At 41.2% G+C, this 17,595-nt stretch overlaps 1 protein-coding gene across 7 annotated transcripts in view; it reads left to right on the top strand.

Annotated features, from left to right (window-relative positions):
- The window catches only part of akap9 (A kinase (PRKA) anchor protein 9), a 67,729-nt gene that overhangs the window by 13,046 nt on the left and 37,088 nt on the right, over positions 1-17,595 (top strand). For 5 of the 7 annotated variants that reach the window (XM_061060024.1, XM_061060026.1, XM_061060029.1 and 2 more), the window contains exons 4-18: positions 531-596; positions 2,003-2,152; positions 3,159-3,314; positions 3,463-3,660; positions 3,747-6,611; positions 8,149-8,229; positions 10,139-10,286; positions 10,460-10,527; positions 10,648-10,762; positions 10,998-11,095; positions 11,783-11,885; positions 12,524-12,758; positions 15,480-15,534; positions 16,477-16,815; positions 17,306-17,569. In XM_061060024.1, the coding sequence (XP_060916007.1) occupies positions 531-596; positions 2,003-2,152; positions 3,159-3,314; positions 3,463-3,660; positions 3,747-6,611; positions 8,149-8,229; positions 10,139-10,286; positions 10,460-10,527; positions 10,648-10,762; positions 10,998-11,095; positions 11,783-11,885; positions 12,524-12,758; positions 15,480-15,534; positions 16,477-16,815; positions 17,306-17,569 (4,941 nt within the window). The remainder of the gene's footprint in view (positions 1-530; positions 597-2,002; positions 2,153-3,158; positions 3,315-3,462; positions 3,661-3,746; positions 6,612-8,148; positions 8,230-10,138; positions 10,287-10,459; positions 10,528-10,647; positions 10,763-10,997; positions 11,096-11,782; positions 11,886-12,523; positions 12,759-15,479; positions 15,535-16,476; positions 16,816-17,305; positions 17,570-17,595) is intronic. The other 2 variants (XM_061060027.1, XM_061060028.1) reach the window with 2 other exon arrangements.

Raw genomic sequence — 17,595 nt, 5'->3', positions numbered from 1 at the left:
TCTTACAGGTTCTCTAAGTGAGGCTGATGGTGTGTGGTAGAGTAATATAAGGAGTTTATGGACCCGCCTGAGGCTTACAGCCTGCTTTAGAGAATCTTATTGGACTGTTCAATGATAAACTTCAAAAAGAGGATTTTGTAGATTTTTTTCTGGATTCAGAAAAGTTTTGTTTGATGCTCATGTGCACAGTCACAGGTGCCCTTTTTTTCAAAAGTTGATCATCATTAATGTTTTTTGTTTGCTCTCAATCTGCGTCCTGCCCTTGTGATAAAGGACTCTCTATAGTCATCATCCAATTAAAGGCCATCTTGCTTCTTATAATCCAACATTATTGCACATTTTCAGCTTCTATGTTTCTATTCTAGACCAGTCAGCAATATTACATTTGATTTCATCCCAAAATAAAACTAACTTCAGGAACTTTTGTCGATTATGTATTAAACATGCAAGTAGCCAGACTTTAGCGTGTAAGCTTTTCCGCCATGATTCCCGTATCATACCGCTTCACTGATGGCCTTGTTAATTACCAGGTAAATGGGTGCCATGATGAGATGATGACAGACAGCCTAATGATGTCTCCTAAGGATTTTATCTGGGTACAGTAATCCGATCAAGCCGGCTCTTTGGGCTCTGCTTTTGGCTCTGCTGGTAAAGCACTACTGGCTGCTGGATGTAACTCTCTACTTGCTAATACTTAAGTCTTGTGCAAGATTTCCTGTAACCCACTAACCAAGCTTGTTTATTTCTGTGCTTACTCTACTATATACCGACTTTCACCATGTAAGGATGTTAATGTTTTCTGTGGCAAAAAACAACAAGGAAACCCTGTGAGGTTATAAATGAGCATTTTGAAAGCACAGGTTGCAGAGGAGCTTAGTATGACCTGAGCTTTTTTGACATTTTTGAGGTGTCAATTATCTCTGAAAGCTGACAGGGATCTTGAGGAAGAGAGGGGGAGGGACACAAAAGACGTGAGAGGGCAGAGAGGATTGTGGGAGAGTCAGGACAGGCGGTGTAGAGGCTGCTCCCTTTTAGATTCACTGAGGTGATAGTTTCAAACAGTGGAGGTGCTGATCAGGCAGACAGGGTTGAAGCGACATGAAGACTGCTGCTTGACTTACAGTGACATAATGTCTAAAATAACAAATTCATGCTGTAATATTTATAATTCCTCATTTATGCGAGGTGACATTAAAAAGGAAATAATCTTCAGAAAAGGTAAAGGGGTAATAATGGATTTGAAGTGTCTAAAAATGTAAATTCTGGTTGGCGTTTTTTGTTTTGGATTTTGAAAATTTCAAAAAATCAGAGTACTTTGAGTTTTCTGTTGTATCTTTCATCACAAGAAGTACACTGATTTACAAAAGTCTTCAGGATTAAAGAGCTTCAAGATACGTCAAAGCAATCCAAAACAAGCTAATTATTTTCCATTCAGCTTTCAACAATATTGCAGTTGTTGGAAAGCGAGAGAAAAAGTAGAGCAATCTTTGAATAATGTTCAATAAAGAACAAAGATATAATGATAGAGAGGTAAAGGAACAGTTGTATTGTGTGTTTCACAAATTACAATTCTCTTTCTAATTATCTTCCTATCTTATTTTTATTTGGTGTGCCTTAACATACTTTGAAACAAACAAAACCAGATCTAACTCATGTCAGCAATCAAAAAATGTTCAGGAAACCTGTAAACAGAGAAATTGTTCAGCTTTTTTTTGTCTAAGAACTGACTTAACTTTGAGTAAACTTGACCTTTCCTTGTTTTCTTTAACAGTCGAATTCCCCCTTGAATTAACATACTTTAATCAAACTGCTTTGTTATCTTTTATAACTTGTTACTTTATGATTAATAACTTGTTTGATATCTTTTTACACATTTCATGCGGCTCCTGGCTCTTGTTACTAACTGCTTTGTTCTCTTAATGACATATAGCTAATGTCTTCCTTAACCCTTATCTCCATGGCTTCACTGAAACACTGTTAATGCTCTCATGTTCCTGCTCAGGAGGAGGTGGAGGCTCTGCACCAGGTGACAAAGGGAGTAAGGAAGCAGGATATGGAGGATGCACTCGCTGCCAAGAGCCTGGCCGTGGAGGAGCTGAGTCGAGAGCTGGAAGAAATCCGGGCTGCTTTCGGCAAAGACGGAGTACAACAGGTAAACGTTTCATTACTTTGGTGAAGTCGGACAGCAGCGGGTGTTTGAGCATGTCTTCTTCTTTTCCTTTTCCTTAGCATATGATACGATCGATACTAAACGATACTAAAGGATACTAAACAATACGATCGATGCTTAAATATACGATTCTATATGATACCTAATCATACCATACACCTTAAAGGGACTTTTGTTTAGGACTCTGGTACTGCACACTTTCAGCTGCCTCTTCTTCCTCTTCATCATCTTCTTCTATAGAAAGAGAAAACAACAGGTTAGCCATCTTATTCTGTTAAACAGTATCTTGTGTTATTAGGAAAGGGGCAGGTATTATAAGTTTTCTTCTCCCTGCTTCCGTCTGCTCATGAACAGTGGTCCAGTATTATGAGAAAATATTTCTTGTTGTGTTTTATTGTGTTGAAACCATACACTGAAAATACTACTTTAAAAAAAAAAAAAAAAAAAATTTAACTTCACCTGTCATTATTGTTTAAGTACAAAAAAACGTTTTTTCTGATTTCTCCCTCATGGATTGCAAAGATACTTACTCGTTCTCTTTCATGGATTTTAAATCATAAATGAGGGGGCACAGATGGCCTTTGGTTAGGCCCCATGTACGGTGGCTTTAGTCCTCCAACTTTGAGTCTGACCTGTGGCTCCTTTTCGCACATGTCATTCCCCGTTCTGTCTCCCCAGTTTCTCTATCCACTGTCTAACAATTTTTTTTTTAACCCAAAAAAATAGACTTGCGGATTCAATGACAATTTTCAATTTTTTCACCTCATAATTTTCACATTATGAGGTGGTATAAGTAGTTGGTTAGTAATTTGTTCCTCCATCCTTAACGACCAGCAACATGTCATCTTTTTAACACTACAACCAGCATCACAGTTATAATTCAGTTTTTAAATCTCTGGTTTAGAAAATCATTCTGCCCCCCGTGTCTTGTCTCTGTTTTAAAGCTGTCTGTCAAATAGTTGAACTTTTTGACATTTCCCTCTCACAGCTGCAGGACTTCGAGGCTGCTCTGAAGCAGCGCGACGGGATCATCACCCAGCTCACATCCAACCTCCAGCAGGCTCGAGAAGAGAAAGACGAGATCATGAAAGAGTTCCTTGAGCTGACTGAGCAAAGCCAGAAACTTCAAATTCAGTTTCAGCAGGTGGGGAAGTCTTAACAAGGTGTTCTGATCTCATGTTAGCTATTCAATCCTACACTACATGCCTTTAAAATCTTACTAATTAGCTTTAATTCTTGCTATTCATGAAATTAATTAGAAATTAAAATTGTGTGTGGGAAATAAATCACAGCTGCAGGCGGGGGAGACGCTAAGGAACACGAGCCATAGCAGCACTGCAGCGGACCTCCTGCAGTCCCGGCAGCAGCTCGTTCAGTACCAACAGCAGCTGGAGGAGATGAACATGGAGGTCAAGGAGCAGCAGGACCGGAGCAGTGAACAGCTGGAGCACATCAGCCAGCTCCAGCGCGAGCTCAGGGAGATGGAGATGGTAAGAAGAAGCCTTGAATGGCTACACACTTCAGTGTGTTCTCATTGTTACCCCTGTTTTTCTAATAGTTGTTTTTCTGTTTGTAGTCAGGAAGAAGATCAGAAGAATCGCTCACACTGAGAATAGATGAAAAGGATCTGCTTATTGATGAACAAAAAACTGTTATTTTGAGTCTGGAGCAGACGCTGGCAGACTTCAGAACAGCGGAGGAGTCTTTTGCACGCACACTGGAAGAGAGGAACGAGCTCATTTTAAAGCAAACCTCAGTAATCGAAGAACACGAGCTGTCAGTCACCCTGCTCAGAGAAGAGGTCGCTCGTTTTGGACGGACTGCGGATGAGAGTGTGAGACACCAGTCGGATGAGAAAGATCTGACCATAGCGGAGAAAGAGAGGGTGATTTCAGAACGTGACTGCTCTCTCGCTCAGCTCAAGGATGAGCTGGATTCCTCAGCAAAACACCTGTTTGACTTCCAAGAGCAAATGTCTGCAAAAGAATCAGAACATAAAAGATGTACGGATGAGTTGGAGGGAACACGGTCCGACTTACGAAGCTGTAGAAGTGAAATCGAAAGTTTGAAATTGGAGTTGGAGAGAGAGCGGACAGAGTTTGAAAGCTGTAAGGACGAGCTCGCAGCCTCCAGACAGAAAGAGCGAATGTCATCTACTGAAATCATGCAGCTCATGGGCACAGTAGAAGACCTGCAGAAGCGTTGTCACCAGGGCAGTCTGTCCGAGGGCGAAAAGATGCAGGAAGAGACCGAAAGGAAGCTGGAACTTCTCAGGGCGGAGCTGGACGAGATGTACGGAGAGCAAATCGTCCACATGAAGAAGGAGCTTAATTTGCGGCACGCGGCGGAAAAGGAGCAAATGACCGAGCGACACCGCACCGAGCTGGAGGCTCTGAAAGCACAGCAGCTTTCTCAAAGCTCCAAAGTCAGTGCCGAGGAGGTGGGACGTCTCAACGCAAGGATTAAAGAGCTTCAAGACACGTTAAAGCAATCCAAAACAAAGCATGATAAAACCAGACACGAGCTCAGCCAAGTCGCCCAAGAGAAGGTCAGCCTTCAAGCCGAGGTGGAGAACCTTCTTCAGGATCTCCGTTCTGCCAAAGACAAAGTGGAGCAGGTCTCCCACGGTCTTATCTCTCAGGAAAGCCAAAAGGGTGAACTGCAGCGCCTTCAGGAGACTATCGACAATCTAAAAAGGGAGCTGTGGGACGCCCAGGAAGCGGCGCAGGAGGCGGAAGCAAAACACGAGTCGGAAATAACCAACTACAAGATCAAGCTGGAGATGCTGGAGAGGGAGAAGGACGCCGTGCTCGATCGCATGGCCGAGTCGCAGGAAGCAGAGCTGGAACGACTCAGGACGAAGCTTCTGTTCAGCCACGAGGAAGAGCTCACCACTCTGCGGGAGGAACTGCAAAGGGAGCATTTCCAGAACACAGAAAACCTCGTCAACAAAGCTGCTATCAAACAGGAGAGGGCGCTGGAAAAGCTGCGTGTTAGTTACAATGAGCAAATGCATTTGTTACAAAGGGAGAGTGCAAGTTCTGCCACGGAGCGAGACGAGCTTTTGCACCAAATAAACGGACTAAAAGAGGATCTGAAGCTCGCGTTGCACAGCTCCAAAGCTGACGAGCTGGTCCAGCAGCTTCAGGAGCTTCAGGTGGAGCTCGAGGAGCTGAGAAAGGGAGAGGAAGCTCGAGGTCGAATGGAAAGAGAAATTCAGACGTTACTGAAAAAGAAAGAGGAGCTTGAAAAGGACTCGAAAGAGAAAGAACAAAGTTGGGAATTGGAAAAGGAGGCGTTGAAGGAGTCTAATGACACTTTGAGAGAAGAGCTGGACTCAAAAGTGTTGCAGATTGAGATGCTTACGGCAGACATCAATCAAACGCAGCAACAAGTGGCCAAGCTCGGTGATGAAATAGAAAAGCAGAGGACCACTTTCTCTTTTGCAGAGAAGAATTTTGAGGTTAACTATCAGGAGCTGAAGGAGGAGTACACTTGTCTCGTCGAGGCAAAGACGCAGCTTGAAGAGCGGATGCTGAGGCAGACACTGGAGTTCGAGGTTAGAATTGCCAGCTTTCATTCACAGATTCAGGAGCTGGAGGAGAGCAGCAAAGACGGCAGAACAGGGGACGGGAATTCAGACGGTTTTGAACAATCCGCAATCGAAGAAAAAGATACCACGGAGCTGATGGAGAAGCTTAATGTTACTTTGGGTGAGAAGGAGAGCTTGGCTGGGAGGCTTTCTGAAGTTACAGAAAAACTGATGTTTACTGAAAGAAGAGTGGAACAGCTTGAAGAAGAGCGGACGAAATTGAGAGCTGAAAGCGCAGAGGTCAGCGCCAAAAATAAAAGCCTAAGGAATGAGCTCGAAAAGGAGCAGAAGATTATGAGAGGGAAGACGAGGAGGCAGGATGCCCAGAGAAAGGTCCAGCAAGATGAGCAAGCCGTCGAGCCGGTTTGCTCTTTTGGGGATCATCAACTTCAGATTCAATCTTTCCAAGAGGAGATAAAGACTCTTCAATCCCTCTTACAGGCAGCGGAGTCAGAGAGAGACGGCATCCAGGAGAGCCTGGAGCTCCAGAGGCTTTCGCAGACTCCGTCCATAGCAGCGGCAACAACAACAACTCAATCCACAGGGGAGGGACCTGTTGAAGGGCAATCCTCGCCGCAAAAGTCCACCGCCTCAGGGTCAAGCAGGCGCAGGAGAAGGCAGAGGTCGAAACAGGAGCGCAAAGCGGGCAGCGCTCTGGCAGACTGCAGAGAAGAAGGAACACAAAGGGAGGAGGAGGAGGAGGTGGCGGAGGAGGAAGAGAGAGCTACAAGTGCTGCAGAGCCGGAGATGCAGCCTCAGACGCAGAGCCAGGTTATGTCATGCTCACCGGAGAGGGCCGGCAAGGAGGACTCCACAGACGGGTACCAGGGAGACTACATCGACAAAAAGGTAGGCGCTCGCATCATCTCCTGCACCACACAGTCTGATTAAATGACATGTTTGATTGAGTCATAGAAGGGGCTTTAAAAAAACTGTGCCTTTAAAAAAACACAGCTTAGTTGAGATTGCATGAATGTCATGTTAAAATGAGTGCACTCATGTTTGATGTTGTTATTAACTTCATCTTAAATTCATGGAGTGCATTCACAGTAGCAATCGGCAAAAACAAACAAACAACTGAGGCATTTCTGCACTGACTGTTCTGTTTTCCTCTCTAGTGATGAACAGTCATGATTGCAAATTGCCTCAGTGTCTGAAGGCTTTCCCTCAAAGGTAGCATTGAGCAGCACCGGCAGGCTGTCGTGTAGCAAATATCTGTATGTGGTTTTTTTTTAAGTTTGTGCAGAGAAAAAAGACACAGCCTGTTGCAGAGTCGAGACTCCCATCACTATTCTGCTCATTTCTACCTGTATAGAAGGAGAGATGTACAATATTTATAATGTGCTTTCATGTGATGCTGCTTGTCTTCAAATTGAATTTAATGTTGTTTTTGGATTTAAAAAAAAACTCAGAAAATATTCACCTGTAGACATGTGTACATTCTAGTTTCTGTCCATACTGCAGTGAGTGAAGGGTTTGAGGTGAGAGAGCCATTTTACCACCGTCACTTCTGCGTCTGTGTCACTTCAAGCTGTGTCTCGATTACATGTACGCCGGGACAAAGATTCTCGAGATGTTCATTGTTTGTCTAGCCATTTCATTCACATGTCTCAGGATGCTTTGTCACCTCCTGGGTTGGAAGGAAAGCCACACATTTTAAACAAAAGTGTTATGCACTCGAACAAGATTTCTGAAGTGTTTTAAAGTCTTAAAAAATTAAAGTCAAATTTGGGTAGCAGAATGACATTTTAAGTGCAAGACTGAAAATATTTTGTTTTGATCAGAGTTGCTGGTAATATATTTTTGTGTTGTTGGGTTTTTCTGTTTTCTGTTACCTAATACAAGAATGATTTATTGAAGTGTTGCAGTTTCTGTTTCATTCTTATCATTTATTTATAAGGTGGTTTAGTTTAATACTTTTACATCCTTTGGTGTTGTTGTTTTTTGTACAAACGAAACAACTTTTGCCAGGGACAGCCTGGCTGGCACTCCAGAAAACAAACAAATTAAATTAAAAGTCTTGCCACTAAAACCGTCACAACATGTTATGTTAAATGGAAACTTAAAGGAGGTTTTATTTTTCATCAGGTTTTGTGATTTGCACGTAATCACCAACATCTTAAAAAAGCAGAAAGAGTAGCTTAATGAACAATATCCAATATGTGTAAAAAAAAAAGAGAGAGAAAAGCAAACTATATGATGTCCATTTTTGTTAATTAAAGAAAATCCACTGAAGACTAAATCAGACATCTCTACTCAATGTTTAACCACTCCCCTCAGGAAGTGATGGTGCATTTTGTGTTTCTGCTAATCACTATCGTATGTGTCTGCATTTTGTGTCAGGGATAAAAACTGCATTTCTCTTTTTTTTTTGCGCTCTTATTAGGTGAGCAGACATGGGGCAGGCCACCGCGTGCAGCCTCCCGGGCGTCAGGGTGCGGAGGAAGAGGGCGAGACAACCGAGCATGTAAATGTCATTTAAGTGCACATCCTGCCCTTTTGCTTTCCAGTGTCAGTAGATGCTTTGATACATCATGCTGTGTGATGTAAAGGTCAATAAAAAGGTGCTCATACGGCTGAAATTCAAAAGTAGAGTGCAAGAATAACTTTGTATTCTCATCCTAAACATCGCACCGTTCAGCCTGATAGATATAATGTAGTCATGCTTTGGTGCATGTTAATGAGGAATGACCAATATAGCCCTCTTAAGCTGCTCTGAGTTCAGTGAAATGTTTCAATTTTATTACCCGGACATTGCTGCTTAATGTCCAGCAGTGAGAAATAATCTACAAAAACATACACAGTGCATTAAACTGTTCTCTCAGCAGACGTACAAAAGGAGTAAAACACTGTGAACTGTAAGAGCTGCCTCTAACTGGTATCAAAGCACAGCTGCAGTGTAACAGAAATGAAGAGAGGACGGTTTGACAACAAGTCAAACATTATGAAAGCTCTCACTTAAAGCAAAGCAGCCTCATAATGTCACACTCTCAGTTGCAACATAAAAAGATCCTCAGCAACACCCCGAGGCAGCCGTCAATACAAGAGAACATTTTTACTACTGAACTGCAGAAGTTACTGTGGCAAAATGTTACAATTTAATATGAAAAAATACTCTTCTAAATCTCAGTTAATATGCACTCTGAGCAGAATTTAAATTGTGCATGAAGTTCATCTTTTTATGTACTCTGCTTCTGTTTTGGTTTTTCCCCAATTCATACAGCATTAATAATCTAAAGTAATTCAAAATATGTTCATTGAAAAGTCTGTGGTTATTCTAAAGTAGACGAGGCTTGCTACCCTTTCTTTATAAGTCTCAAATAGCGTCTTAATTCACACCTAAAAAAATATTCTAGTTAGGTAAAAAGTGCTGAACCGAAAATCAATGAATCAATCTTTATTTGTAGAGCGGCAATTCATAATAAATGTTATGCATCTAGACACTTTAAAAAAAGCAGGTAAAAGACCTTACTCAGGTTAAAGACCTTCCTAGAAAAGTCTTCCTTTCTTTTGTTTGTTAGAAAATGAATAATTCTTGTATGAATTTTCCTTGAAAAAGCCAAGTTAATTTTTAAAGGTTTTTTTTATTTTTTATTTCATTGAGTAGTTTCCTCTTTATAAAGCGCTACAATTCTCAATCCACTTGCGTCATTTTCATCATAGAGGTAATTAAGTGTTTCTTGTTAGTATGTGTGTTGCTGCTGTGTGGCTGTTCGGCCACAATGATCTCGTGTGCATGCTTAAAGCAGCTACATCTGAGAGGTGACGCGTTTGAAAAGGGCTCTCTTCACCACAGCGCTCAGATGTTGTCGGACGGGGAGATTGTGTCATAACAAAGCGTTTTAAATACAGCCTTATTAAAATGTAGAGAGTACACTTAACAAACATCAGAGGTAGCAGAACAGCAATTTCAGAGTTGTGCGTAACCCTAATGAACGTGTGCTAATGCATAATGCATAATTAGAGCGCGAGGCCTCGCTGTTGGCCTTTTGTTCCCTGTTACAGAAGTGATAATATCAGAGCTCTCAGCCTGAACACAGAGGAGAGGGCCAGTGCTCCTGCTCTGCCATTAAAATAGGAGAGGTGGAATTATGTTATTTAATCATGCATCTCCTCGGATAAGCAGATGGATGTACCGCGCTGCATCATTTGATTTATGATGAGTTGTAAAGTGATATCTGTATCAGGCTGATTACAAGTTTTCCAAAATGTTCAAAAAGCTTTGTGTCATTTGATGTTATATTCCCTGACATTTTTTAGAAATAAAACAACAAAACAGTTTATTATTTGGGGGGAAAAAAAAGAAGCTCTGGCTCCGTGTGGTTAATTCCCACCATGTGAATGTGACGATCTTTCTTCTTCTTCTTGTGTTAAAGGGCGAGTGCAGGCTGCAGATGGAGGCCCAGCGCATCAGCCTCTCTCAGATCCACGCCGCCCAGCTCGAGCTGCTGCAGGAGGAGACTGACGCCCGCACCAGCTCGCTGCAGTTAAAACTGCAGAACCTAAAAGAGCATGGCGACAAGGGTGGGTTAATGTGTGCTTCATTTTTTTTTTTTGCCTTTTTGTGCATTTAGTTGTTTTTTTTTAAATTGTAGAAATCCTTGTTTTTGTGTGTTTGTCACGGGCTGTGTGGAACATCACAAAGACTCAAATTTCTCTCTTACAATACATCCCTGTTGTCTGCTTTTATTCTTCAGATGAGCCGAATGTCAAATACCACAATATGTTACAGGCTGTGTCAGAGGAATGCAGTGACATCATTCAGGTAATCTGTTGAACATGAACAGTCGAGATACGTATGCAAAGTTTTCTGAATGAATCTGTTTACATGAGCTACAAAGAGACCTCAGCATTTAACTCTCGTCTCTGTCTGTTCTGCGTTCAGTGTTTTCAAAGGATTTTTGGTGAAGAGTTTTTGGAGAGTGTTGAGGGTCGGCCATCCTCCTCAGTGGAAAAACCAGAAACTAGTGAATCCACCTCCATTTTACTGGAGGCCAGGGGTAAGTCATATGTCTCTTGTAGAAATAAAACAGTCATTACAGATAATTTAACACATATTTCATTTGCTAGTAGCAACTCCAAAGGGCTTCTAAATGATATTAGCTACTAATTAACTATCTAATGGTTCATTCAAACCTAGCAGCACATATTCAAATAAAAGATCCCATGATCTTCAGTGACATCACCTGAATATAATCTACATTTTTTTTAATGCTTGCTTTCTCTCTCCTGTAGAGCTCTACAGAGATCTTCAGCAGGTGCGGGAGAGGATTGAGCAGGAACATCTTCGACTGTCGCAGCTCCAGACTCTGCTAAGAGCCGATGGAAACAAAGTAAAAACCTTCAGATTCAGAATTTTTACAAATGAAGAACATTCCTATGATTTATTTTCCCCCATAGAGTTTTAGTTATTTGCTAACCTGAAACAGACTTTATAATTCCTTTAAACCAAAGAGTGGGCAAGATCCAGCTTATGAATGATTGTACTCTTTTCATTCGTCTCTTGCCACACTCTCTCTCATGGCTAACCACATAGATACATTGTGTTCTTTAATGCATATAGCAAATAAGTAAGTTTATCTTTGGGAGCCATGCTGTGCATCAAAACTCACAATTAACTGTCTTTAAAAAATCCCCAGACATTGAGATTTAAATAAAAATAAATGACAGGAGTGTAAACAACTTCCTGTTTAAAAATGTTGCCATCCTGTTTCTATCTTCACCTGCTCTTTTATTTTAACCATGCAACCAACCAATGCATGATGATTCCCACAATACTTTTTTTTTTTTTACTAACAACCTTCTGATCAGGAAAGAAAACCAAATATGAAGTTAATCACTGAGCATGTATTGTACTGTATTATTTCCTGATAGAATACAATGTTAATATAATGTATGAAGCTGTATATTAATACTATGTGCAGTATAAACTATACTTAATGTTGTATAAATGCTACAGAGTCAGCACACATTTGTTTGAGTATCTGAGCAAACGATCAGAAACCTTGTTGGTCTTCTAGATGATGAAGCTGCAGACAGCTTATGAAGAACTGAAGAGCAGCAGTGAGAGGGAGATCTCTGACCTGCGTGTGCAAGTGTCCAGCTTTGGCAGCCCGAGCAAAGGTAAATGTGACGTTAATGAAAAGCTAACGGGTCAAACACTGGTGTAAGAACTCTGAATCAGAGAGGTGAGAAAAAAGGAAAAGGACAAAAGTGCAATATTCTGATGCTTTTTGTGTGTCTGTCATTTGCTTCAGAGTTTGAGGTTACTATTAAACCTGAAGCCTTTAATTTTATTATAAACGGCTCCTGTGGACAGGTGCTGCAAATTAGCTTCTTGCTATAAACTCTAAGAGCAGTGCATCTGGGACTCGTGCATGGTTAAGTGTTACAGCACCAATGTTACTGTATGTCCATGTTAAATAATTATTCCATGTATCTGCCTTTCAGTTTGTGCTTTCACTGGTGTGTGTTAGGCAGAGTATAAGCACATAAGTCCCTTACTTTGATTTTTGTTATTCATGTATTCATCTAGATGTAAGATGGAAGTCTGAATGAAATGTACCTGCTAACCTGTCAACAAAGAGGCAGACATTTTTTGTTGTTGGCTCTCTGTTCAGCTCTTTCTTGCTCCTGTCATTTGTCAATTATCTGTTTTCCCCTCAAGCATGAACAGTTTCATGTAATTGATTGTGCTTTTGAACAGTCTCCAGTTAAGCCAAGATGTAATCACGTTTCTCCTCCCGTATCTCTCCATCCAGATCTGGAGGAGCGTGCTGCTGCACCATCTACCAGCCTGAGCCAGGAAGTGCAAAGGCTGAAGGCAGAGGAGCAGAAGAAGCAGCTCCAGCTGGAGGAGAGTCACAGACAGGAAGTGGAGCGTCTCAGAGCTCACTACCAGCAGCAGGCCACAGAGACCGAGGAGCGGTACCTCACTGAGATCTTGGTGCTGCAACAGCGACTGCAGGAGGTCACGGGGACCGACATCCACTTCAGGTGAGGACGCTGTGGAAACACATGACAGGCTACATATTTACTCATATTGAATATATCCGGTCTTGGCAATTGAAATGTCTTTGTAAAAAGATATTAAAACCTTTTAATTAAACAGAAAATTTAACAATATCTGAATTTGGGATGACATTATAAAGAAAAACAATATATACTCAAATAAGCTCCAGTGAAGCCAATTTTTTGTCAGACAGAACATTTTGTAATTTACGTTTGGCCCCGTCTTATTTTAGGGGTGTCACAGCTATGATGGCAAATAACTTTTAAAGCAGAAAAAGCACTGGAACTCTTGTCACCTACACAGCACTCGTGTTTAGAGTCACTCTTCACAAGCTTCATCGATTGATCGATAAAGTCTTCGTATTAAAACTGCAGCACACTGAGTTAAATGATATCATAACCTCTAATAAAAGCCGGTCTGTACATCCTGTGCAACACTTGGAAAGTCACTAGACCCAGTTCAGTGAACATGCCAACAAACCCTCGACTGATAAATTATTCACAAGGTTATTTAAAGCATAATAAATGCCTTTAGTTAAGCCCACTAACCTTTAAAAAAAACAAAAACTTTTTCAGCATTTCTAGTGGCGTTTTGAGGGGAAACAATAATTTAATCTCTGAAGTGCTGAGTAGAAAAGAGAAGCATGTGACCTTTTTAAGCATGCGTCAACCAGTATGTGGACTGATGGGAAATTTTTGAAGTAGTTTCCACTGAGAGATGACGTTCATTAGAGCGTGGGTGAACCTGCGTATCACCCCACACTAAAGTTTAAACTGTGATCGAGCAGAGTGCCAAAATAATAATGAATGTAGACCTCTGTTGTTAATGTTGAACTGTATAAGATAAATAGATACTTTATTGATCCCGAGGGAAATTCAAAGCATCCAGTAGCAGGTTACAAAGACGTACATGACATGAAACATATGTTACAAATCAACCACAAAACCAACGCCATATATATACATATATATTAACCCAAAAAAAAGATTTAAAGAATACCCCTAGATGAAACAAACTTAAACTGTGCAATTAAAAATAGACTTATACAAGAAATGTACATAACCTGTGCAGGGATAAAAAATATATGTGACATTTAAACAAGAACCTATAAACAGTTGAGGAAAAAAAATCTGTAATTAGACCTGAATATAAAAAATAAAACAGTATAAAAATATTTTAAAAAGTAAAAAAAATAAAAGTATAATGTATTTGGAGATCGCTCAACATACGACGATCATTCCAACATATTTATGAATACCAGTCGAGGCAACTGGATTAAAGCGCCTTGCACATACAGTATATGCAAATAAATAGCACTTAGCCAAAGTATGCACTTAGATCATCAGACTTTAATTCTGATGAATAGGTAGACTGAAAAATAAACACAATGGATAACCCAATAAAAGGATCAGTCTTGATTAAGGGATCAAGGATCAGTCCTAAAGGGATCAGTCTGCAAGAAGCAGGAAAGCTACAGAGAATTTAGAGTTTTTAGTTACACAACCACCGCAAACCAAACAACCTCCTTATTGCAAAACTCCAACTGAGAGTTCAGCTGCACAAATCTCCCCAGAAGAAGAAACTACTTACAGCATTCTGGACGTTCTGCTTAGTTTGACCCCTGTGACCTTGAGGAGAGATTTTTAACAAAGCTCATCATCGTGTTCCTGTATTTTACTCTGCGGCTGTGAAACCAGCAGATACATGAGAAACAAAGGAGACTCAATAAAAGAACACTTATCAAAATGACAGACGCTTATGTGAGTGTGTTAGTTTATGGAAAATGTGAATTAATGTAAATGTCATAACTTTAAATCAATTGTAGTTTGCTCTCAGAACAAACTGTATTACTATAAGTGGGCTCAACCTCGAGTCCTTCCATCGCTATGGAAACTGTGATGCTGCTGCCCTCCACTGTTTGAGCCAGTAAATATGTTCTCTGAAGTGGTTTTCAAATGCCAGAAGACTCCTCTTTTACTTTTATATTTCTATGTCTGGCTCTTACATAAACACTTAAATGTTGAATGAAGAGATGCAGATGGATAGATGGGATGAATGGATGGATGAATGGATGGATGGATGGAAACAGAAATCCAGTATACTATAAATATAGAGAGCAGTGTCTTTGTTAACTTCCTTTACAGAAAAATATTCTGTAACTATTCTAATGCCTCAATCATCGGTGAATAGTACCAAACAGTACCAAACATCTCAGGAAGGATTTGAGGATTTACTGCTCCACGTCCTCACATGTGATATATACAGTATATATGCATATAATCCATCAGTTTCAATATGTAGAGTTGTAGTTATAATAAGTAGACCGATTGATAACACAGACAATAATACATATTTGTAGCAACTGTTTTGTTATAGTGATAACCTCAGTACTTTTGGTCATTTGAACTTTGTCTCGTCAATATTCTCAGCTGCATCACAGCTGTTAAAATGTGCATGTGCAGAAATATTAAGACACATAAGTGTGCAACCAAAATGCATCGGGTACCTTTGAGTCATTTGCATTATAGTATACATTAATGATTAATTATATAAGTACTTATTATAAAATAGTTAGAAGAAGTTGTGTCCTACCATTTAAGCATTCTTTAAGTGTGAGAGTAAAAAATAACTGCATCAAGCTCTTTATCTTGATTTTGTAAAATAATACATTTTGACATCTCTTTTTTTCCCCTCTGCCTCTCCAGCGCTCCTGAGTCAAGCTCGCAGAGGATGGAGGGACACAGGGAGGAGCCAGCAAAGGTTTGGCTGCTACATTTTACCCTCTAAATCTTCCGTGTCACATGCATCGCATCTTACTACGAGCTGAAACGTGTAAATGCATTAAGACTCTGACAGTGATAGTGGGTGGGGGGGGGGGGGGGGGCAGCCACAGCCACAGCCTTCAGGCTAAAACGTGCCCTAAATCCCCTCAGCTTTGCTCCACCAGCGGCATCATGAACGGTCTTATATCTTTAACGATTAAAAAGGGCTGGACGTTACATAACCTGCCTTTTTAACTTGTAACTAGTGGGTGTACTCTTGTCTTTTGCTGCTGCATTAAAAGGAGGACTCTATCTTGCATGAATGAGCTGCGCTCCATTTAAAGCTTTTCTCTCACTCACGTCACTCCAACTTCCATCATGTCTTAGTCTATCTCTCCCTCCGACCTCAAAGTTCCCTCAGCTCGTGTGGTTGTGACTCTCACACCCTCATGCAGAGATTCGAGAGGAAGATAAGAGGGACGAAGATTGACAAGAGGAGCAAAAACGGTAGAGAAACAAACAAACAAAAAAACTGAGCATGTGTGGTTTGGAAATGTGAAGCTTGAGGCGAGTGGTACTGAAGCAGCTGAGTATCCGTGAGACAGACAAGACAGGGATTCATCACAAGACAGAGTGGTAGTGTGCTCGTGGAAAATGTAGCCATAATGCAATGCAAGAGATCCCTTATCACTTTCTCATCCCTGGGGGAGCTGAAGAGAACAAAAGCTGTGTATTTGATTGTGGCTGAAGGGTGGTACAGGGAACTTCAGCATGATTATTTCAGGAACGGTTATCAGGAGTGTTTTTTTTTTTTCTTTTCTTTTTACATAACTTCATATCTTAGCTGTCTTACTTTAACAGACTGACGCTGCTGCTATCTGGTTCATAAGTTTAAAACTTGTAACTCACCTTTCTTCCTTCCTTTCCTCGCTCTTTGCAGGACCGGTCCGAGAAGGAGTTATCCCAGGTTGGTGCAGAGTTACGCTGGCCCGGCCAGCCTGCAGGCCTGACAGCACAGCTACAAGCGCTGAGGAAAGCTCTCTACCACAAGTACATCCAGGAAGTAGCCGCTCTCAAAGAGCAGCACAGCAGGGAGCTGAGGAGACTGAGAGAAGAGAAGGAAGAGGAGCCGAAAAGAGAGGAGCGTTCGGGAGAGAGAGGAGAGAGGGAGCAGGGCGTTCATGGTGTGAACGGAGCAGGAAGCTCCACTGAGAGCCTCGGGGCCGCTGCGCTGGAAGAGAAACAAGACTGGGAGAGAGTGGAGGAGGAAGTCGCCAAGGTAGGTGGTCATGTATTTTATATTCATGTGTGTAGTCCTTATCAGTAAAACTGGAAACAGTTGGCAGTTGCTGCATTTACAAGAGAATCTAGTCCAACAAAAAAATATTGGAGTGTCCACAATTGGCTGCTTGTAGCTTATCAACATGAACGTTTGTTTATCTCAGTCTTGTGTGATCATAAACTGAATATTCTTGGGTTGTGGCCTGCAGGGTGGACAAAAAAAGATATTTTAAAATGTTTCCAGGGCTGGATATTAGTCATCATCTTTGTCAGCTGCTTTAAAAATAAACTAAACAACTGACTTTGAAAATGAACAGCAGAATAATATATATTTAAAAATACTCCTGAGATGCAGCTCTAGATACTTACATTTAGTTATCTAACATAGAGAATCATTTTGTATCCTATAATTGATGATAACTTTGTTTAAGCACTATCTGTCTCTGGTGAAAAAGTTAAATCTTCTTCCGATCGGCGTCTTCTCACAGGTCATAGTGCAGATGTCTGTGGAGTTTGCACAGCAGACCGAGATGGCCCGAATCAACAAGAGTGCCTGTCAGACCAACACCTCCATGCAGACCCAGTTGGATGAAGAGGAGGTCGAGGACAACGACGAGCAGACTCCCATATGTTCTCCCGGCTGGCTGCACGAGTTGGAGAAGGAGCGGCTGGAGAGGGAGCTGATGGAGAAGAACGCTGAGATCACAAAGTTAAAGGAGGAGCTGCAGAAAAACAAACCGGGACCCCAGCAGGTCGGTGTTTCACTCCCTCTCTGTCT

Source organism: Labrus mixtus, chromosome 16, assembly GCF_963584025.1.
Source record: "Labrus mixtus chromosome 16, fLabMix1.1, whole genome shotgun sequence".
In the NCBI taxonomy this organism is placed as follows: Eukaryota; Metazoa; Chordata; class Actinopteri; order Labriformes; family Labridae; genus Labrus; species Labrus mixtus.
Note: the sequence above shows the minus strand (reverse complement) of the source record. Positions and strands in the feature narration are given on the sequence as shown.